The sequence below is a fragment of the Zonotrichia albicollis genome, chromosome 5 (assembly GCF_047830755.1).
Source record: "Zonotrichia albicollis isolate bZonAlb1 chromosome 5, bZonAlb1.hap1, whole genome shotgun sequence".
Classification (NCBI taxonomy): domain Eukaryota; kingdom Metazoa; phylum Chordata; class Aves; order Passeriformes; family Passerellidae; genus Zonotrichia; species Zonotrichia albicollis.
The window spans coordinates 6,172,671-6,195,049 of record NC_133823.1 but is presented as its reverse complement, the minus strand read 5'-3'; the positions used below and the strand labels follow the sequence as shown (position 1 = coordinate 6,195,049).

The following is a 22,379-nucleotide window of genomic DNA, read 5'->3' as shown; positions in this document are numbered from 1 at the left end:
CTCTGTTGCTCCCCACACGGTGCTGTGGGGCTGCTGCTGGTCCCTTCCTCTCGCCCACCTGAGCTTCCCCCAGAGGACCAGCCCTGGCTGAGGAGGGTGCTGGGGGCTGCTGTGGGGCCAGGGCTGTGTGGATGAGGCATTACAGGGACCAGGGGATACTCCCACACTGTGCCAGGGTGGCAACCAGCCCGGCAGAATGAACCCTGCCACCTGCTCCTCATCCCAGCCCAGAGATATGCCAGCAACCACTGGGAAACAGAACTTACAACTTTATAGAGGAAATAAAATTACAACTGAGAGATGGGGTAGGAGCCACCCCTGGGCAGCACTGTGGGCAGAGACACCTGCACCATCCCCGGAGGAACCAGGGGCTCCTGGGGCCCTGTGTGGGTGGTGGGCCCTGGGGCCAGCTGAGGGGGTGAGCTGGAGGAACCAGGGCTGAAAGGGGCAGTAGGAGTTGGGGTGCAGCTGTTTTGGGAGGGATGCAGGACCTCCCGGACTGTACCCATGTGCCACAGCCCAGGGGATGTGGGCACGCTCTTCTGGCCAGTGGTTGGGGTGGCAGCCCCAGGCTGGGAGGTGCAGGTGTCGGTGCCTCCAGCACCAGCCCCACCAAGGTGGGCAAGGGCAGCCAGTGGCGAGTCCTGGGCAGTCCCCGGCAGGACACAGTGGCAGCAGCACTGGGCATCAGGCCTCCCTGCTGGTCTTCCAGCAGCTTCCTCCCAGCAGTATGGGGTGAGGGAGGGAGATGCCTGTCTCCCCAGGGCCAGGGCTCTATGAAATCTGGTTGTTGAGCTGACCTGGGTACTGCTCAAACCGCTTGTTGGCCTCCTCGCTGAGCGCATCTCCTGCAGGCAGAGGGCAGAGGGTGTCAGCTCTGGTGCAGTGCATCCCATGCCAGCACCTTCCACTGTAGGTGCCCCCAGCAGCACCATCCTCATCCTCATGGCTTCCTGCAGCCCTGTCTCTGCCCTCCACCCTCACCCCCATGCCATGCCCCAGGCCATTACCAATGTGGCAGCTGTGCACCCAGATGCGGTGCCCGTCGTACTTGCAGTTGCATTTCATGGCATTGTTGGTGAAGTCACTTTCTGCCACCTCGAAGTTGGGGTTGATCACGACCTGTGGGGCACCGACAGTGAGACCCCAGCCCCACAGGATGTGTCTCCCCAGCTGTCGTGGGTGTGCTGGAGGGCTCCAAGGAGCCAGTGGCTGCTGATGTGGTGGGGTGGCCCTGTCCCTGTGCACCATGAGCACTGCTGCTCAGAGTTGGAAAACCCATGTGGCAGCATGTCTGAGTCTGTGGGCACAAGGACAGGCAGTGCCAGCACACACACTGAGCTCCAGTGGGAGAGAGGGATGAGTGGCTGGAGCATGTGAAAGGCTGAGGTGCAGGGAGGGTGGCAGGAGGGGCTGGGCAGGGTCAGGTGCAGCACCTGCAGGATGTAGTTGCCTGGCTTGACATCGGTGATGTCGATCCACTGACAGTCAATGTCGTGCCGGTACAGGTCCCAACAGCCCACGGTGATGCCCTGCTCCCCAAAGTTGGCACACTCGTACCTCTTGGCCACGCCTGCAGGCAGGAGGAGACACTGGTGAGACCCCCAGCCTGGCCGCACCATGGGGACACAGCAGGCACAGTGCTGCAGGGCCCCATGTCACCCACCTTCCTCGCACTCGGTGTCCTCCAGGCAGAAGCTGGCCTTGTGTCCCTCGGCTACCTTGGTGCCGTTGGGGGTCAGGATGTCGTAGTGGGTGAAGATGTCCATGCTGTGGTAGTGCCTGTGGGAGGGAGCCAGCACCTGCTGCAGACTGCCCTGCATCAGCCTCCTGCTGCCAGGAATGTCCCCACAGCCCCTGCTCTGAGGTGGCAGCACTGTGAGGTTGGGCAAAGCTCTGTCCTACCATGGAAGGGGACACAGCTGTCCCCAGCCAGCTGGCTCACACAAGCAGAGGGCTCAGCTGCAGGGCACAGCCTGCATTCCTGTCCCTGCTCTCTGGAGACCCCAGCCCCAACACTGCTCATCCATGAACAGCCCCTAAGCCAAACCAGACAAAACTGGATGCTGAGCACCAGATTTGGGCTATGCAGTGTCACCCTCACCCGGTGTGGAGGGATAGAATGTAAGAGAATAGTGCAGAAGGTAACCTCACACCTGGGGAGTTGCAGCTGTACTAATCACCAAAGATTAGGAACAGGCTTGCCCTTAATAGGCCACAGCTGTGTCCAATAAGAAGATGAGTGCTACAAAAGAGCGGGTTAGCTGGGTGAGGAGAGAAACGGAGTTTGTTGGTTGTGCTGTGGGGAGAGTTGGAGTTTGCTGGTTGTGCTGTGAGGAAGAAGGAGTCAGTGCTGCGAGGAGCTGACCATGAGAAATCACCGAGAAGGTATGAGACTTTTGAAATAAAATGACAACAACCCAGTGTCACCCTCATCCATCATTACCCTCTCTCAGTGTCATACTTGCACAGTGTCCCTCTCCTTCAGTGTCACCCCTGCCCAGCACCCTCCTCACGCAGCCCACTGCAGCAGCACCACCCTCTCTCCTCCCTGACCCCCAGCCCCATCTGTCCCCTGCCTCACACACACCGGTGGCACTCGTGCCAGACCCAGGAGTGGCGGCCGGCCTTGGGGCGGAAGTCGGCGCGGCCGCGGTTGTGGATCTGCGAGGAGAAGCGCAGCAGGCGGCGGTGGCCGTAGGGCCAGTTGGCCAGGCGGGCTGAGCTGGCCAGGCAGTTCTCCTCAGCAGCACAGTACAGCATGTGCAGCGGCCTGTCCTCGATGTACGCCGTCTCCTGCACCAGCGGCGCGTGCAGCAGCAGGTCCGAGGCGGCTGGGGACGGGCGGCTGCTCAGGGACGGGCCCTGCTCTCGGCAGGGATGGGGCAGTGCCCAGGGCTGAGCCAGCCAGGGGGGACATGTGCCCTCTGCATTGGCCGGGTGTTGGCTGACCACTGACCTCCAGCTGCAAACCCCACTGAGCACAGCTCCTGGCCCTGCAACACTGGTGTCTACAGAGCCCACTACACACAGACCCTACCACCCAAACACCCCAGTGCTCAGAGTCCAGGCCTGCAGACCCCACTGCCCGCAGACCCCACTGCCTGCAGACCCCAGTGCTCAGAGTCCATACCTACATACACTGCTGCCCACAAACCCCACAGCCCACAGAGCCCATGCCTGCAGACCCCACTTCCCACAGACCCCACTTCCCGCAGATCCCACTGCCCACAGACCCCAGCGCTCAGTCTATATCTGCAGACCCCACTGCCCACAGACCCCAGTGATCAGTCCATGCCTACAGATCCCACTGCCCAGACCCCAGTGTTCAGAATCCATATCTGCAGACCCCACTGTCTACAGAGCCACTGCCCACAGAGCCCACTGCCCACAGACTCCACCACCCACAGACCCCAGTGCTCAGAGTCCGTGCCCACAGACCCCATTGCCTGCAGACCCCACAGCTCAGAATCCATACCTGCAGACCCTGCTGCCCACAGACCCTGCTGCCCACAGACCCCAGTGTTCAGAGTCCAAACCTGCAGACCCCACTGCCCACAGCCCCCCTCTCTGCAGACCCCCCAGCACAGACAGGTCCCCCTGCAGCCCCCATTCCCTCAGCTCACTCTCAGAGCAGATAACGCCCGCAGCGAAGCGCGTGCCCGTGTTCCTGCAGCTCAGGCTGGCGCCGTGGTGCTGGCAGTGGCTCAGGGACATCTCGTGGCCGGCGCACTTCACCCCACTCATGACCATCTCTGTCACGTTGCTGGCGTCCCAGTACCACGTCTCCTGGCGAGGGGGTGAGGCAGGGTGGGTGCCAGGGCTGGTGGCTGGATTGCCCAGGATCACTTATACCCGGGCTGCAGCCAAGCCCCCCACCACAGCTGCCCACAGGGGTCCGTGTTCCTCTGTCCCCATCTGTCCCCATGCAGCCCCATGGTCATTTGGGAAGTGCTGGCCTCACCAGGACGTCACCGGGGCCCTCCTCTCTGGCACCTACCGTCACAGCATGCAGGGAGTAGCCCAGGCCGAGCTGACGACAGGCCACCATGGCCTCCTTGGTGGTCCAGCCATCGCTGCAGACCGTGCCCCACTTACTGCCTCGCTTCACCTCCACGCGGCCCTCAAACTCTGTCCTCCCGCCGGCCAGGCGGATCTGCGGGGAAACCCTGGGGCCGTGAGCGGGCACCCCACGCTGTGCCACCTCCTGTGTCCCCTCCATCCCCGTCCATCCCTGTCCCCAGCCCCGTGAGCAGTGGTGGTGGCTGCTGCTGCCCTGGCCAAGCTGGTGCTGGCACCTACTTGTAAGCCGTGGTTAGCGAATCCCAGCCCCAGCTGGCGACAGGCCACCATCGCCTCGAGGGTGCCCCAGCCTTCTCCGCACACCAGACCCCAGCGGGGCTGGTCCCCGTCGCCAGCCCCCACCGCCACCTCGACCCGCCCCTCGAAGCGGCTCCGGCCCCCGCTCAGCCGAATCTGCAGAGAAAAGCTGTGGCAGCGTCATCACCGTCACAGGCGATGCTCCCCCTGCATGCAGGGCTGTCCCCAGCCCCTGTCCCAGGCTGTGCTGCAGTGCCTGCACTCAGGGGACTGAGCAGAGCCAAGCTCAGCTTTAGTTGCCAACTTGGTGGATTTGGGGACAACAAATAGCTTGTGAGTTTGGGAATTGTCTCACCAGCTCAGGGAAAACAGTTCATTTTGAAATGGCACCATTTCAGAAATGACAGGTGTGAGAGAGTTAAAGATCATTAAAAAAAGCTCAAAGTGGATGAAACAATGGGCCAGGGCAAACAGGAACAAGTGGCTCCATTTGCTTGTTTCATCGCAGGTAAAAAAAAAAAAATCTCTCTTGGTTATCCCTCAGTGATTTTTTTTCTGGTGTTTCTGCTGGGGAGTGGGCACAGGCTGGCAGCAGGAAAAGCAGCAGGGAGCAGCACCCAGAGCCCCCACAGACTCCCCTCCACCCTCTTCCTCACAGGGGCTCCCACCCACAAAATCCCTGAGCTCCCATTACAGGGTGAAGAGTGTGGGGTGCAGAGGAGGAGAGATGGGGTTCCCATGGGTCTGTGGGCCTTTCCCAGCCCCTCACTCTGAGACCCCACTGCTGGGAGCCCCCTGGAGCCAGCAGCCCCCCATGGTGCGCACCAGGTTCTCGTAGCCCATGTAGGGGATGTTGCAGCGAACAGCAGCGTCCTCCGTGTGCTTGCAGTCCTCCTGGGTGATGTTCCTGAAGGGACAGTTCCACAGGGACTTCTCGGTGCCCCGGCACTGCACCTCGTTCAGGTGGATGGGGCCCGTCCCTGCAGGGGGACAGCAGAAATCAGGGCCCTGTGACACAGGGTTGCTCAGGGCTGTTGACACATTTCTCTTCCCAGAGAAAAGCAAGGCACAATTCTTCCCAAGGATTTCTGAGATTCACATTCTCTGAACCTCAGAGAAAGGGAAAACACAATTCTTAGCACTCGCTGTGCCTGTGTTGTGCCAAAGTAGAAGGCAATATGCAGATTGTTTACCCAAAGTGATGATTGTTTTATTTCCTTGGCCTATCAGGGCCAGCTGTGTGTGTTGTTGTGTTGGGACTGCCGGGTGACAGCCACGAGATTCTGTGCAGTGTGAGCAGGTGTGTGCAGAGGGAGTGCTTGGCAGATTCAGTTTAGATAAAATGTATATAGTAGAGTATAATAAAGTAATTCATTAACCTTCTGATATCCATGGAGTCAGATGCCTCATTCTCTCTCCCCTTTGATTTGCAATACAGCCATGTCCCCAAGGCTGCCCTCTCTTTTTGGCAGGTCTGAGGGGGTTGGACACTCCAGCTTGGGGCAGTGTGTTTGAGTGGCTGTGGTCCCATTGGGATGCTCCATATGCATCCCAGTGCTCACAGGACACCCCAGCCAAGCAAAGCCTGGATAAATGCCTCATCCTCAGCTCCAGGAGGAGATGCCTGGTGCTGCAGCAGCCACAGGGCCTGAAAGGCCTCCCTGGCGGTCAGTTGCCTAAGATAAGAAATGCCTAGTCATGATGACTGGACCAAAAGAAGCCCCTCTTCGACCTTTAGACTCTTGTTATCTCTCTGTAAGACAACAGGTCACTTTCACCTTGACCCTTACTATTCCCAAAACTCTACACCCTATAGAAATCCCCATTTCTGCATTGTTCAGCAGAAGAGCTGACACTGTCACCCTTTGCACAATAAAGACACCTCTGTGGAACTGTGTCACATTCACATTTCCTGAAAAATCCATTCGCCCAGGATTGTTCTCCTGGGAAGCTGAGAAGCCTCAGAGAAAAAGGAAAACAATAATTATCTGATTTGCTTCTCCTGTGTTGTGTTCACATGTGGAATGTGTTTGCCACAGGTAATTGTTTCATTGGATTTCTGGTGTGAGTGTTTTGACTTATTGGCCAATCAGGCCCAAGCTGTGTTGCGACTCTTTCAGAGAGTCACAAGTTTTCATTATTATCTTTTTAGCCTTCTGTAAGTATCCTTTCTGTATTCTTTAGTATAGTTTAGTTTACTATTCTTTAATATAGTATTTTAAAATAATAAATTAGCCTTCTGAGAATATGGAGTCAGATTCATTGTTCCTCTGTGTTACCTTGATTTTTTAAAATTTTCTAAGCCTTCTGATGGTAACAAACTTTCTCATACACTTTCTGTAAATACCTTATTGTTTTGCATTCCTTTATAGAAGAAAAGAAATTTACTAAACTGTTAGTCTGTCCACTGTCACTGGAGAGGTGGCACTTTCACCCTCCAATCCTTTGTCACTTTTAGAAATCTGTAAATATTAGAGTCAGAAAATAAACTTCCCTTTTTTACCTTAAAAACAAGTGTATGCATGTCACGAAATAACACAAGCACTGTCTGTCAATCCTGGAATTCCAGAAGGGCACTGAGTGATTGGCAGAATTCAAAAGATGCCTCCACCCCTGGAGGACATTGGGCCATCCAGGTGTCCTCTGTCCCTTAAGACTACCCCCCTTACCTGGCTGGTGGCTCCCTATCCCTTCCCTCTCCCACGGGTTCAAAGGAACAGCAACTACGTGGTTCAGGGAGTTCTGCTGGAGCTGTTGCTGGATTCAGAGGCCTGTGGGCCACAATAAAGCTCTGGATCCAAACCCTCCATCAGAACCGACTCCTTTCCTTCACCATCACCTAAAGCTTCTCTACAGAGGGAAACCTGAGCTCCTGCATGTCTGGACTTGCCTCCAAGCACCCACTACAACATCCCGCTAGCCAAAGGTGTCTCTGAGGTGAAATCACCACACTCGCTGCCTTTTGGTCAAGCAGCAAGGGCCAGACAAGCTCAGGCATGTCCCGTTCTGGCTCTATTGGTAATTATTCCAATAGTGGAGCTTAGCAAGTGTCAGGACCCAGGACATTCCTCTGGCTGTCCTGAGCAGCCCAGACCCCTGCCAGGGATCTCCGGGACCCTGGCACAGAGCCCAAAACACCTGCAGTTTTGATTGTGACCCGTGGAGCAAATTACCAGCCTTGTATGAAGATCAGCAAGCCACAACAGTTTAAGTAGAATATTAGTGAAGTTATCACGGAGTGGAAAAGTAGATTTTAGGGTTTTTGGTATGGGGGTTCAGGAGGCAAGATGGAGGGAACTGGGTGTGTCCAGCCTTTCTCCTTCTTCTTCTTGGTCTCCATCTTCTGCTGTGATGGTGGCACTTACAGATTGGTTTAGAGTAGAAGCTCACTGTCTAACATAGGTGATAGGTATTGGGAAGTAATTGTAAACATTGTATATGTAGTTTTTAGTATAAAAAGATACCACTGCCCTGGGGGCAGGCAGAGTGCCTGGAGCTGTCTTGCTGAGCTGACCTCAGCAGGGCAGGAGAAAATTTTTTATAAATAAGATAAAATAAACAACCTTGAGACCGAGAAATGAAGAACCCTGACTCCTTCTTCAAGTGCCAGGCTGGGAAAAGAGACTTTCCAACTTTTCTCGTGGTCACTCTGACCAGCTAGAGATCCCAACAAGCAAGACTTTGCTATCCAGACACCTACAGCAGCTGGGGTTGGAGAGACCCCAAGAACCCCATGCTGTAATAAATCAACCCCTGCACTCTGCCCATCAGGCTCACCTTGTCCCATGCGTGCCCCGGTGAGGGCCTCCTTGGCGCTGCCGAAGCCCAGCTCGCGGCACACCACGCTGGCTGACTGCAGGTTCCAGCGGTCGTCGCAGATGGTGCCCCACTCGCTGCTCCTGAGCACCTCCACGCGGCCCTCGCCCACCCTGGCGCCGCCCTTCAGCCGGATCCGGGGCTGTGGGAGCAGGGACAGGGCTGGGACAGTGTGGGGTGGCACACACAGCGCTGCGATGTGCAGGGACAGGACACTGTCCCCACCTCCCGCTCGGGAGCCGGTCACCTGTCAGCACCCAGGACATCCCTCTGGCTGTCCTGAGCAGCCAAGACCCCTGCCAGGGGGCTCAGAGACTGTGGTTTGGATTATGACCCATGGAGCAAGTTACCAACCTTAGATGAAGATCTGCAAACCATGACAAATTAAGTAGAATGATAGTGAATTTATCACAAGGTGAAAAAGTAGATTTGGGGGGTTTTAGAATGGGGATTCAGGGGGGTCAAGATGGAGGGATCTGGGCATGTCCAGCCTTTCTCCTTCTTTTTCTTGGACTCCATCTTCTGCTTTGATGTTGGCACTTACAGATTGGTTTAGAGTAGAAGCTCACTGTCTAACATAGGTGATAGGTATTGGGAAGTAATTGTAAACATTGTATATGTAGTTTTTGGTATAAAGACATAACACTGCCCTGGGGGCAGAATGCCTTGGACTGTCTTGCTGAGTGGACCTCGGCAGGATAGGAGAAAGAATTTTATAGATAAGAAACAATAAACAACCTTGAGACCGAGAAATGAAGAGCCCTGACTCCTTCTTCAAGAGCCAGGCTGGGAAAAGAGACTTTCTAACTTTTCTTGGGGTCACTCTGACAAGCTAAAGATCCCGACAATCACCCAGCAATCTGCACACCTGCAGAGCCCAGAGGACAGAACCTGGCCCAGAGTAGGGCACTGTCCTGCTGTGGGCCACCACAGAACTCATCCCCCTCCCTGCAAGGCTCACCTGGCCCTGCTGCTGCTGCTGCTGGCGCTGTTTCTTCTTGTGGGCACTGCCAGAGGCGAAGAGGGGCCCTGGCACGCAGCTGACCACGGCGGGCATGCCCGAGCTGCAGGCTCCTGAGGAGTTGCCCCGGTAGAACTCGAAGGAGCACATGGACAGGTGCACCTCTGTCCCCGTGCAGGACACCGAGTGCAGGCGGTAGTTGAGCTGCTGCCGCTCCGTGAAGAGCCTGTGAGGGGAGAGGAGCCCTGAGGCACGGCCAGAGTGACCAGTGGCAGTGGAGGTGTCACCAGCCACCCTGCCTGCAGCTGCATGTGCTGGCTGTGTCCCTTGCTGTGTCCCCAGGGTGACACGCGGTGCCTGCCAGGCAGCCACCCCTGGACAGGTGCCTGTGCCACACCTCCAGCAGCACAGGGACACATGTGGGGACACTCCTGCCTCTGGCTCTCCACTGAGCCATTTACCTCTTCTTGGGCCCTACGTCCTCCCTGCGCTTTTGTTTAGGCTGAGATTTGGAGGCCAGCCTGGAAAATAGAAAACAACCATCACAAAGCCTGGGGTTTCAGGCTGTCACCTCTGCCCTCAGCAGTGACACAGGGAGCACAGCCTGCCCTGGCTTCACTGGAGGCTGAACTGGGCACCTTGGTACCCAGGAAAACTCTTGTGCATCCCCTTTGTGTCACGCAGGGGTGCAACAGCATCATCTGCTGCCAGCAGTGTGACACAGCCACACTCCACAGCAATGATGCAGTTTCCTGCATGCATCCCACCAGGAAACTGCTGGATGCAGCCACATCCTGCTCTGCCTTGTCACAGACCAAAAGATCAAACACCAGCAGCCACCATTTGATCAGTCAGGTGTGGTTGTGTCTGTGTCCTCATCCAGACACCATGCCACCACTGTGCCATGTCCCCAAGGTGCAGGACACCCAGCAAGCAGCACAGGCAGCCCCAGGGTGCTTGCCATGGGGCATGGTGGGACTTGCTGCAGGCTGGCAAGGACTGCTGCCAGCAAGGGAAGCAGCCCTGGCACAGGCTGAGCCATGAGGGGAAGCTGCTCAGCACACACAAGGTGTAGGTGCAATCCCAACATCCTCAAATGCTTGTTTCCCTCAGGGAGGAAGATGTTGAGCAGAGCCAAAACCCCAGAGCCCACAAGGAGTGAAGAGCAGAGTGGCCCAAAGGAGGGCAGGGGACTGCCAGCCCCAGGGACCAGGCAGGGCCAAGCCTGGCCACTGTCCCTGAAGGCCAGCACAGGCTGGTGTCAGCTGCACAGGACACAGCACAGGGCTGGGATTCACACAGCCAGAGGGCATCAGTGCCCACTCACATTCAGGAAACCACATCTGGATCCTGCACCTGGATCTGGGCTTCCAGGACAGGAAGATGCCATGTATGTGGTGTGAGCCCCAGGGAGAGCAGCCAGACAGAGGCCTGGGAGGAGATGGGGGTGTGGGACTGTTCCAGTCCCTGAGCTGGGAGCTGTGAGGATCCTGGCTCTTCCAGCAGGAAGAGGAAAGAGGCATGATTGACAACAAAAGGTTCAGGCTCGGGGTAAGGAAAACCTTTTGCCCATGAGGGCTGTTCCATACTGGAGCAGAGACCGCAGGGCTGCAGAATTTCCATTCTTGGAAGGTTTCAAAAGCCAGCTGGATGAAATCCTGGGCTTAACCCACAGCTGGCTCTGCTCTACACAGGGAGTTGGACCAGGACTCCCAGAGGTCCCTTCCAGCCTGGATTAGCCTTGTGCTTTCATATGACTGTGGCTGTGCAGCCCCAAATTGATCAGCCCCTACAAAACTGTGGCTCCCAGGGGCCAGTTCCTGCTTGGGGCAGAGGGACAGGACTGCAGCCTCATGGAGACACAAAACATTTCCCCAGAGCTGCAGAGGAAGGACCTGCTCACTGGAAAAGGGACAGTCAGCACCAAACTAGCCAGGAAACAGCACATTGGAGCAACCAGGACCTTCTGGTGGGAGTTGAGGAAACCCATGGGATGACCCTGAATTCCCATCACCAGCTGCAGGAGCTGGCAAGGATGACTGTAGGGGACACAGACCTGGGAATGTCACAGCAGAGCTCACAGTGAGTGTAGGGCACATTCAGCACCAGGGAAGGGGGTGGGACTGGGGCTCAGGAAAGAGGTGCCATGTCCCAGCCCAGAGAGGATGGGCTCTGGCTCACTGTATCCACCAACAGATCCAGCAGCAGGGTTCAGGGATGGAGGGAAAAGGCAGCCAGACCATCCCCTGGGCCTGGCAGAAAGGCAGCAAGGATAAGCAGGCAGAAGATGAGTGGCAGACCCCAGCAGATGTGGCACTCGGGGCAGGAGCTGCCACACTGTGCCCATCAGCACTGCTGAGCACGGGCTCTGGTGCCCATCCTGCAGGGAATGGAGGGTGCACAGCCTTTCCAGCATCCCAAGTGCTGCTTTCTGCAGAAAGCAGCCCATTTCCACAGCCCTTCCTCCCCATCCACCAGGAGAGACAGCTCTGCTCCGAGGCCTCCTGCTGCCCTCCCAGGGTGCCAGGACTCCTGCCTGGTGTGCAGGACAGGGCTGCCGTGCCTGGAGCATGACCAGCCTGGAGAGAGATCGTCTCCTGTGGGGAAGGGGGACCCCAGCACGCCCAGGCAGGTGCTCTGGGGTGAGGTTTGTCCCACAAACAACCCAAGCCTTCAGTCTGCTCCGTCCAGATCTGTTTGTGCCCAGATCCATTCTGACAGCAGAGACTGGTGGGGCTGGACAGCCCAGCTCTGCCATGGCTCAGCAGATGGGGCCCTGGCCCCTTACCTGCTGCCCAGCCTCGGGCCCTTGGTCCTGGCTGCTCTCCTCAGCCTCCTGTGGAGCAACACCAGCTCAGGGCACACACAGTGCCAGGCACGGCATGTCCCTGCCCCTTGTCAACCCACGGTGTGGCTGGAGCATCCCCTGATGGCTGCAAACCTCCCCTTGGGCTGGGGACAGCACTGCCAGGGAGCAAAAGCACTCCCCTTTGCTGTAGGGTGTGTGGTGGCCATCCCATGGTCCACCCATCTTGGTTAGCAAATGTCCAGATGTCCAGCTGGGGCTTGGACTGGCGAGCAGCAGGGTGGGAGGGATTTTAGGAGCCACAACACCCAACAGCACAGCCTGTGCTGTGCCCCCAGCATTACCCCATGCCCTTGGCACCATACCCATCCCTGCTTGGACACCCCGGTCCTGTGTGCTCCCTGCCGGCCTCACTCACTCACCTGTAGAAGTTCCTGTTGACTTTTTTCTCTGCCGGGAAGCCCATCATGCCGCAGACCACGCGGCTGTTGTGGCTGTCCCAGCCCTGGTCGCAGATCTGTGCCCAGCTGTCCTTGTAGCGCACCTCCACGATGCCCTCTGTCACCGGCAGCTGCCGCCGCCCCCCGGACACCACCGGCCGCAGCCGCACCTCCTCCAGGTGGCTCTGCTCGGTCTGCAGGGATGCGGTCAGCCCCGGGTCACCTCCCATCCCATCGCCCCTCCTCCGGCCAGCCCACTTCCAGCGAATCTCCAAGGATGAGGGAGAGGGGTCCCCAAGCATAGATGGGGCACAGGGACAGCCAGTCCTGCACTCCTGCTGGCCACATCTGATGGCCCTGGGCAGCCAAGGATTGAACCTCATGCAGAGAGCTCATTGTCCCCTTGGGTCCCCAGGTGCATCTCCGGGGAGCACAGCCAGGAAAGCCGGTGCTGCTTTCCTGCACCTCCAGGGAGAGCTCCCAGACTGCCCCACACACACCCAGGGTGCCCTGTGGCATCCCAGGGAGAGGTCCCAGACTGTCCCACATCCCAGGGAGAGCTCCCAGACTGCCCCACACACACCCAGGGTGCCCTGTGGCATCCCAGGGAGAGGTCCCAGACTGTCCCACATCCCAGGGAGAGCTCCCAGACTGTCCCATACCCAGGGAGAGGTCCCAGACTGCCCCACACCCAGGGTGCTCTGAGGCATCCCAGGGAGAGGTCCCAGACTGTCCCATACCCAGGGTGCTCTGAGGCATCCCAGGGAGAGGTCCCAGACTGCCCCACACACACCCAGGGTGCCCTGTGGCATCCTGGATGTCACCAGCTGCTCTGGCCAGCTCAGCAGCCCCCTCACCTCGATGACATTGGAGTCCTTGAAGCCTGGGATGCGTTCATCCTTGCAGACCACACCTGCGTCCTCCTCGTGGCTGCAGTCGCTGTTCCCCCAGCCCCGGTGTTTGCAGTCCCCGATGCTCTTCTCATTTCCAACACAGTTCACATTGTCCAGCCAGATCCGCCCTGCCAGACACAGCCTGCGGGTGAGGGGGAGCCAAGCAACCCCTGGGAGCAGGGAAGGTGCCCTAGAGCATGGCCAGGGAAAGCTGAGGCCAGTGAAATGCCAGGAGTGAAGTTTTGGGTGGCATTCACATTCCCTGAATGGGATTCCTTCACCCAGGGTTTTTCTCCTGGGAAGCTGAGAAGCCTCAGAGAAAAGGAAAACAATTCTTATCTCATGTGCTTCTCCTGTGTTGTGCTCATGTGTGGAATGTGTTTGGAGACTGTTTACCCACAGGTGATTGTTTTCACTCTTTGGCCAATCAGTGCTAAGCTGTGTTGGGATTCTGGAGAGAGTCACAAGTTTTCAATTATTATCTTTTTAGTATTGAGTAAGGATCTTTTCTGTATTCTTTAGTATAGTACAGTATAGTATAGTATTCTTTAATATAATATAGTATAATATAGTAATAAATTAGCCTTCTGATAAGATGGAGTCAGATGCATCATCTCTCTCTTTGTCAGGGTTGCCTGAATTTGCCTGAAACAATAGTTCTGGGTGGGTATCTGCAGACATGGAGCCTTCACCTCTCCAAGGGGCTGCTCTGCCACACAGAAAGCTCCCACACATGCACACCTGAGCACACAATCACTGCCAGGCACCCTGCAAACACAGACCCTGCCCCTTGTAGAGATGTCAGGAGGATGCTGTGCCCACCACCCCTCTCACCGTGCACACCTGAGCACACAATCACTGCTGAGCGCTCTGCAAAAACAGACCCTGCCCCTTGCAGACCTGCCAGGGGGGTTTCAAGGGGGTGCTGTGCCCACCACCCCTCTCACCATGCACACCTGAGCACACAATCACTGCCAGGCACCCTGCAAACACAGACCCTGCCCCTTGCAGACCTGTGGGGGCTGTGCCAGGGGGGTGCTGTGCCCGCTGCCCCTCTCTTACTGTGCACACCTGAGCACACAACCACTGCCATACACCCTGCAAACACAGACCCTACCCCTTGCAGACCTGTGGGGGCTGTGCCAGGGGGCTGCTGTGCCCACCACCCCCCTCATCATGCACACTTGAGCACACAATCACTCCCAGGCACGCTGCAAACACAGAACCTGCCCCTTGCAGAGATGCCAGTGGGGTGCTGTGCCCACCACCCCTCTCTTACCGACTCCTTTGCACACCTGTGGGGGCTGTACCAGGGGGCTGCTGTGCCCACCACCCCTCTCTTACCATGCACACCTAAGCACATGTACACACCTGAGCACAAAATCACTGCCAGGCACTCTGCAAACACAGAACCTGCCCCTTGCAGAGATGCCAGGGCCATGCCAGGGGGTGCTGTGCCCACCACCCCTCTCTTACTGTGCACACCTGAGCACACAATCACTGCCAGGCACCCTGCAAACACAGACCCTGCCCCTTGCAGACCTATGGGGGCCGTGCCAGGGGGTGCTGTGCCCGCTGCCCCTCTCTTACTGTGCACACCTGAGCACACAACCACTGCCATACACCCTGCAAACACAGACCCTACCCCTTGCAGAGATGCCAGGGCTGTGCCAGGGGTTTCTGTGCCCACCACCCCTCTCTTACCGACTCCTTTGCCGTACTTGGCGCTGTGTGCCCAGCCCGTGGCAGCCACGAAGCCGAGCTGGCGGCACAGCACGTGCGCATTGCCCAGCGTGAAGTCGTCGTCGCAGATGGTGCCCCACTCGTCGTTGTAGAAAACCTCCACGCGGCCCTCGTTGTGCTTGCGGGGGTACCCGGCCAGGCGGAACCTCAGCTGGGGCCCGGGGGGGTGTGTGGGGCCCGGGGGGGTGGGCTGGGCACTGCCCACCCACAGCCAGGCACTGCCGAGCACCACCAGCAGCTCTGGCCATGCGCGTGTGCCGCAGCCTCCCATGGCTGTGTGGCCCTGCGGGGACAGACAGGGTCAGGGATGTGCTGTGTGAGAAATGCGTGTATTTTATGATTGGCTTTTCTCAAATATTATATGTGTTGTCTTAGAAAGTAATGCTGTATTAATTCTCTGAAGTACTGTGTTAAATACAGTTTTAGGTTATAAAAATTGTTAAAATAGAAGCTATGCTACGTAGGATACTTTTTTTAAAGAGAGGACTCGCAGCGAGATAGCAGCCACAGGACACCTAAATCTTTCAGAGAAAAAGAATTTATTGCCCTCTTATCAGAAGAAATGAACTTCCCACCTCGAAGGCGCTGTTAAGATTCAGAGGAAGAAGTTGACACTGACCAGACAGAATCCTGTATTTGAGTGGAATTTATGCATCATGAATATGCAACAGGCTGTTGATTTTAAGGGTTAATCCTCTGTTAACGTGGGTCCTTTTTTGTGCTGCCCAGAAAAAGGTACCTGGACATCCGTAATTCTTTGTATTTGTTGTCTAATATTGTCCTTATTCAAATTGTCCAAATGATTATTACTCTAATTGTATTACTATTTTTATAACCATTTTATTACTGTTAAACTTTTAAAATTTTAAAAACAAGTGATTGGCATTTTTCACAGCTGGAACACCAGCCCCCCCATCCATCCCCTCCATCCATCCCCCCATCCAGCCACCCTGCCCAGTCCTGTGCTGGTTAAACCCCTGCCCACCACCAGCACAGCCACGTGTGTAGGAGCGTTGGGGGGTAGGATGGTCAGGATGGACGGAGATGAGAGATCTCTGCAGCCAGGTCAGGAACTTGGGGTTTATTACAAAGGGCCTGGGTGCAGGGCCCTGCTGGGAGCTGCCAGGCACAGCTCGGAGCAGGCCTGAGAGAAGAGAGGGGTAGGGAGGATGAGAGGATGAGAGAGTAAGGGAGTAAAAAAGGTAATAGTGTAAAAGGGTAAGAGAGCAAAAGCGTAAGAAAGTGACGTTCCCATTAGAATACAATAAATCTTCTTCTGTGTTGAATATTCTAATTCTCACTAACTAATTTAGTACAATATACAAATCTTATAGCATTTACATATAGCTTATAAGAATCATTACATTACTATACTGTGTTACATTTTAAACCCTAAAACCTCCTCTTTGGACTCCTTCTGCCAAGCTGGCAGGGTCTGCTCTGCCCCTTGGGCCTGTCAGCAAGCAGAGGGTGTTGTTCCATCAATAGGGGATTACCTTCAGTCTGCCACACCATTGTTTTCCAGTTGTTCAGTAACTGAGGGATCTCAAAGCTTGCTTTCATTTCAATCTCACTTATAGTTTCTATATTTCAAAATCTTTTGCTAGGCAATCATATTTATAAGTCTTTCCTGTTTCATCTTCCCCAACACACGTGCCTGGCCAGAGTGCCCCTAACACACAGCCCCTGCACGCCTGGGGCTGTCAGGGACCTGCCCTGTGCCCCTGTCCCCCTCTGCCACCACGCTGTCTGGTCACGTCCGAGGGGCAGTGAGGGCAGATGGGCACAGGGGTGTGCCCAGGAGAGGTGAATGGAAGGAGGGGATGAGCTGCCAGAGCTGAGGGAGCTGGAACAGGCTCAGGGCACAGGGAAAGCCCGGCTGGACGGGCCAGGAGCTCGATCCAGCAGGAGCAGGGAATGGCTGCTGGCTGAGGGGATTCCAGCCCACGCTCCTGCCCTCCCTTCCATGACGAGCGAGGCAGCCGGAGCATTCGCATTCCTCTGACAATATTTGTGGCTCCCCGAATACCTGAGGGAGATGTGGTATTCCTGCACCAGTCCCACGGCAAACAATAGTGAAAACCCTTCTCTGTGAGCTGCCCTCCCTCCCCAGTGTGCTATTCCCATGGATCCTGTAGCTCAGGAGCAGCATTTCTGCACGGGGGGTGTTGACAAGCTCTGACCGTGCCACCATCCCTGCCAATCCCTTCCATGATGGGAAAGCATTCCCCCAAAACATCCAAGGGAAGCCCCCCAGAAGGATATTTCTGTCTCCAAGTCTCCCTGAGAACAGATCCTGCCTGCTGCACTCAGACAGACCTTGCTTGCCATTCGAAAACATTAAAAAAAAACAAGTTTGGGCTTTCCTGGGGTGATTTAAAATTCCCGTATTTAGCTGCAGTGTCACAGAGAAAGGGAAACAAATTCAAATCCCACACAGAGCTGGGGGCTGGCACAGCTGCTCCCCCTCCCCACCAGCCTCCAGGGCAGGGTTTACACAGAGCAATCAGCCCCATTCCTGCTTGGTTCACTTTTCCAGGTGTTGAGGACCTGCTCCACACTCCAGCCTCTTCAGAACGCCTCCTGGGCCAAGGCAGGGATGGACCAGGATGGTGCCCAGTGCCAGCCCCTCTGCCACACCCAAAACACCAACACCAGCCTCCAGAGGGCCCAGCCCTGCTGCCTGCTGCCTCTTTGGGCACGTGTGACATTGGTGGTGCCACCAGGAGCAGTGAGAGCCTCGGGATGAGCCTGCAGAGGTGCTCAGGAAGAGTGAGGAGTAACAAGGACCAGCACTGCTGGTCCGGTTCCAGACACGGGTGGGAATGACTGGATGTGGCACTCTGCTCTGGCTGACAAGGTGGGCATTGGTCACAGGTTGGACTTGGTGACCCTGAAGGTCTTTTCCAACCCTGTAATTCTGTGGTAAGTGTGATAAAACACATCACCTCCCCCAGAGCAACCACATCAGCTTGGGTCTGGCTCTCTCCTCAGTCACATATGAGGAACAGGGGACACCAAGAGCTGCTGGGGACATGGTCCATGCAGCTGGGAGCCAGCTCTGGGCTCCTGGTGCCTCACTGCCTGCTCTGGCACTGCCAGAGCTCAGCAGGATGTGTGTTTGTGGGCAGACAGCAGGGAAATGCTCTGCTGAACCTTTTACCCAGCCAGCAGGAAGGGAGGGAGGGTGCAAAGGGCCACCCCAGCCCTGCCAGTGGCTCAGGAAAGAGAATTTCTTAGGAAAATGGGAATTGTCCATCCTCATCTCCACACTGCCTGGGAAGCAGAGAATGGATGAGTTTGCCATCTCACAGCAGGAACAAAACTTCTTATTCCAGCCCTGGGACACCGAGGGGACACTGCCCTGCCCAGAGGAAGGGCTGGAAACCCTCAGAGCTGTCCTGACACACAATGTGGGTCCCACAGTGCTAACCACAGCACACCTTGGGGCGTGTTTCCTTAGGAGTTGGAGCTTCCCCAGCGCTCCTGAGCGAGCAGGATGCTCTGCTGTGGAACTGGGCACTTTCACAACGGGGTCAGTACAACCCCGAAGGTCACAATTAATGCCAATCTCCACGGTCTGGCAGAAATAGCCCGTGTCAGGAAGTGGGAATGGCCTTTGATGAGATCACAGGTCCTGGTAATTGGAGTAACTGTGTTGATATAACAGCCTGAGACTGGAAGGCATTCGATTCATCTTGCACCACCTTTTAATGAATAATTAGCACTCAACAAAACCAGTGCACCTTCTGCTAAGTGGATTAAAAACTGGTCACCTGCTGGAACTAAAATGTGGTTACATGGGGAAGTCACCACTCTGGGGCTTTCTGGGGAGGATCACATGCTTTTCAAAGCAAAACTGTGCCAGGAGGAGGAAAAAAGCACCTTCCTGGTGCAGACTGCAGAGACAGAAATGGGAGAATCAGAGCTGGGAATAGGGACAGCCTGGTAAATCAGCGTGGTGCAGCCTATATCCTTGGCTACAAGGAAAATTTAAATCTGTGCACTGAGAAACAAAACACAGAGGATCAGAACATGGCACCTGAAAAGTGCTTGGGCTTTGTGCAGCAAATCACTGATTCCCCTCTGAGCCTCAGCAGCGTGACCTCAGGGTCTGTAATCCCTGCTCCAGCATCTCTCATCCCACTGTGCTTCCTCAGCCCTGGCTCCTCAGCTCTGCCACTCACCACAGAGTTTCCCAGTGGCATTCCAGCTGTGCTCTGTGGCTCCAAATCCTTTTCCATGGCCAGCCCAGCCCTGCCCTGTGAGCTCCCTGCAGCCCAGCACGGCTCCCTGCGCGTTCCTGCAGCACCTCCCTCCCTCTCTGAACACGCTCCGTGCCCGTGTCCATGTCCTGGGCAGCCAGGCTAACAGGGCTCTCATTGTCCACAGCACTTTTTCCACCTCTGAGGCACAAGCTGTGAGTTTGCTCCTCTCCTGCTGCCCTGCTGCTCGTTTTGCTCAATAGCTTTGCTCTGAATGGACAGCCAACCCCAGCATCCCAACCACCCTGCTGTCAGCTCCAGCCTGGGACAGTGTCCTCTTGGACCACTCTGGATGTGGTTGTGCCAACGTGGATGTGCTTGTGGCACTCTGGACGTGCTGCCCCAGGCACAGATGCTCAGCAGAACTCCACAGTGAGGGTAAAGGGCCCTGCAGGACGGGCTGGCTGGGCGTGGGAGCTGGGAAGCAGCCCAGGTCCTTGCCACTGCCCAGGAAACCTCAGGAATGTCCCAGCCGGGTGTGCTCGAGGCCCTGAGCCACATCCCAGCCTGCAGCACAGCTGGTGGGGTGTCTGAGAGTACTGCAGAGTCAAAATCCTGGGGTTCTCTCCAGTCCTCAGCCTCAGCCCTGCTCTGCTGAGGCTGGCATGGGTGAGAGGACCCAGCCAGGGTCCTCTCAGGGCAGGGGACAGCCCCACATGGCAGCAGGAGCTCAAATTGCTCAAACTGCTCCCATGCCAGCCCACTGGCTCTGCTTGTCCCAGTGGGTGATGGATCAGAGGACAGTCACCCTGACAGTGACTTACAGCCAGGCACTGTCCCCATCACTGCCCTGCATCTTGCACAGCGGCTGCCCCTTCCAGGACTGTCCAAATCATGTGTGTCCTTCAGCACTCACTGGGCACACAGCAGGACATCAGTCTGTCCCACCAAAACCCCAGTGAACAGTCAGCAGAGCTGGGAAGGGGCAGCTCCTGGTGAGGCAGATCCATGGGTTTGATCTGCACAGGGCATCCCTGCACACAGGGATGACATCCCAAACCTCAGCAGCAGGGAAAGGCCAGGCCATGGAGGGATGTGCTCGCCCAGCAGCAGCCTCGGACACACCCACGGGGGCCATGGAGCATCCCAGGCACTGACAACTGGGAGGACTCAGAGAAGAGCAGCACTGGGAAAGCCGCCAGCACAAGGCAGAGGAAGCTCGCTCTGTTTATCCTTCCTTGAGAAGGTTAAGGGGTGACACAGCCACTCTCTGTTGATGTCCCATGCCGGGACATCCCTGAGAGCACGGGGTCAGGAGAAGGTCTGGTGAGTCCCATGCCTTCAGGGCTCCATCCCTCCCGCTGTCCCCAGGGCCCCTCACACACACACACACACACACACACGGCCCTTTCGCAATCCCGCTTTTCCCCTTTCCCGCTTCCCGGCAGTCCTGGAGAGCCCGGAGCAAACGTGCACAAAGCAGGGGAGCCCTGACACCCGCACCCTGCTCAGGAGGGGACCTGACATGGGTCAGAGCTCCGGGGTCTGGAAGGGCACATGGTACCACAAACTGGTCACAGAAGCAGCCCAGGGTCACCATAGGAATCTGGATTCTCTGGCAGGATTGGTGTCACTCCGAAAAACACAACCTCCTGTGGCTGGGAGCTCACTGTCCCTCTCTGCCCACCCACCGTGTGTCCCCATCCCAGGCAAGGACAGCGACCATGCTGCAAAACGGGACAAAACAGCGTGCGGGGCTGGGGCTGCACTTCTCTGACAACCCAGGTCCAGCTCCTTTGGGCTACCTCATGTCCCCATGTCCTGCTGTCACCCCCTATTTCAGGACAGGTCCCAGCACAGCTCGTATCCCCTCCCAGCCCCCCAGGACACAGCAGGGTCCTCAGCAGAGCTCTGCCCGCCCTGCTCTGAGCTGCCCGGCTCGGGAGAGGCAGCCCTGGGAGGAACAGGCTGCCGGCAGGAGGGAAAGCCCCGGGAGGAATGCGCAAACATCGCCCATCCCCAGGGGCAGAGGGGCGGGCAGGGGGCTGGGGGCAGTGGGGTTTGTGTCCCAGACACCCTGGAGCAGGGAACCAGCCACCCTGGACCTGCTGGGGACGGGACCGGCTCAGCTGCGGGCTCCTGAGAGCGGCAGGGAGGGCGAAAAGCCAGCCGAGACGAATCATCCCTTCCAGCCTCCCGCCCCACATCCCTCCATCCATCCTCTCCTTCCATGAGCTACAGCATGTCCGCTCCTCATGGAAACCCTGACACTCAAGATTTCCATGTGTAACCCGCTGCTCTGCCCGCAGCCCGCACGCTTTGGGGCGCGGTACAGCCCCAAAACCCGCCCGGCACGGACACGGCATCGCCGCCCTCAGCCCCGCACCCGGGACACCCTCAAGGCGCCCCGGCCCCTCAAGGCGCAGCCCCCGCCGCTCCCGGGACAGCCGGGCCCCGCGCGGTACCTCCGGGGTGCCGAGCCGAGCCGAACCGAGCCGTACCAAGTCCTGCAGTGCCGTACCGAACTGAGCCGTGCAGTGCTGTATCGTGTCCTGCCGTGCCGTGCCGAGCCGAGCCGTGCCGAGCAATTTCGGTCGGTGCCGCCGCGCTCCGCCCCGGCCCGCCCCGCGCCGTGGCCGTGTCCGGGGCCGCCCCGGCCCGCTCCGAGCGGCCCCGGCCCCGCCGCCGGCACGGCCCGGACGGGCCCGGCCCGCCGCCCCGCCATGGGGCCGGCTCCAGCCCCCGCCCCGGCCGGGCTCGGCTCCAGGCCCGGCCCCGGCCCCCCGGCACGGAGCTGCCCGGCCCGCGGGGAGCCGCCAGCCGAGCTCCCGCTCCCGGGGTTTTGGCCGCCCCGTCCCCACCCAGCCCTCTCCTCACACTGGGCTAGAGAGGGAAACAGCCAGGAATGGTTCGCCCTGGGTGCCTTTTCCAGAGGCTGCAGTGGGGTGAATGGACAGATCCCCTTCCTTGGTCGTCCTGCCTGTCCTGGACAGGCTGTGGCCCCCAGACCCCCCGAAAAAAGCAGGAAAAGCCCTACAGGGCTGGGGCTGTGAGCTCACACTGCCAGTAGCTGGAGGCTGGGAGCTGCTGAGACGTGTGGGGAGCTGCTTTGTTTGAGGGGACACAGCAACAGCCAGTGCAAAACGTGTGAGAGCATGTGAGGGTGTGACAGGGATGTGCGGGCACCCCAACACC

The 22,379-nt window shown here is 57.4% G+C and overlaps 1 protein-coding gene across 5 annotated transcripts; it reads right to left on the bottom strand.

Moving 5' to 3' along the window:
* Window positions 1-254: 254 nt before the first annotated feature.
* Window positions 255-21,924, bottom strand: LOXL3 (lysyl oxidase like 3). 5 transcript variants are annotated; one of them, XM_074540584.1, is made up of 15 exons: window positions 21,706-21,924; window positions 14,941-15,262; window positions 13,201-13,364; window positions 12,326-12,537; window positions 9,098-9,323; window positions 8,098-8,278; window positions 5,146-5,300; window positions 4,303-4,476; window positions 4,001-4,156; window positions 3,627-3,789; window positions 2,591-2,834; window positions 1,667-1,782; window positions 1,437-1,573; window positions 1,011-1,122; window positions 255-848 (listed from the first exon to the last, which is right to left on the bottom strand). In XM_074540584.1, exons 1-15 carry the CDS (start codon window positions 21,907-21,909, stop codon window positions 775-777), a joined length of 2,640 nt encoding a protein of 879 aa, XP_074396685.1. In that variant the 5' UTR covers window positions 21,910-21,924; the 3' UTR covers window positions 255-774. The 5 variants fall into 5 exon arrangements, with proteins under 5 accessions (XP_074396685.1, XP_074396689.1, XP_074396688.1 ...); XM_074540588.1 differs by having other exon boundaries at window positions 21,686-21,820; XM_074540587.1 differs by having other exon boundaries at window positions 21,650-21,787.
* Window positions 21,925-22,379: the final 455 nt, after the last annotated feature.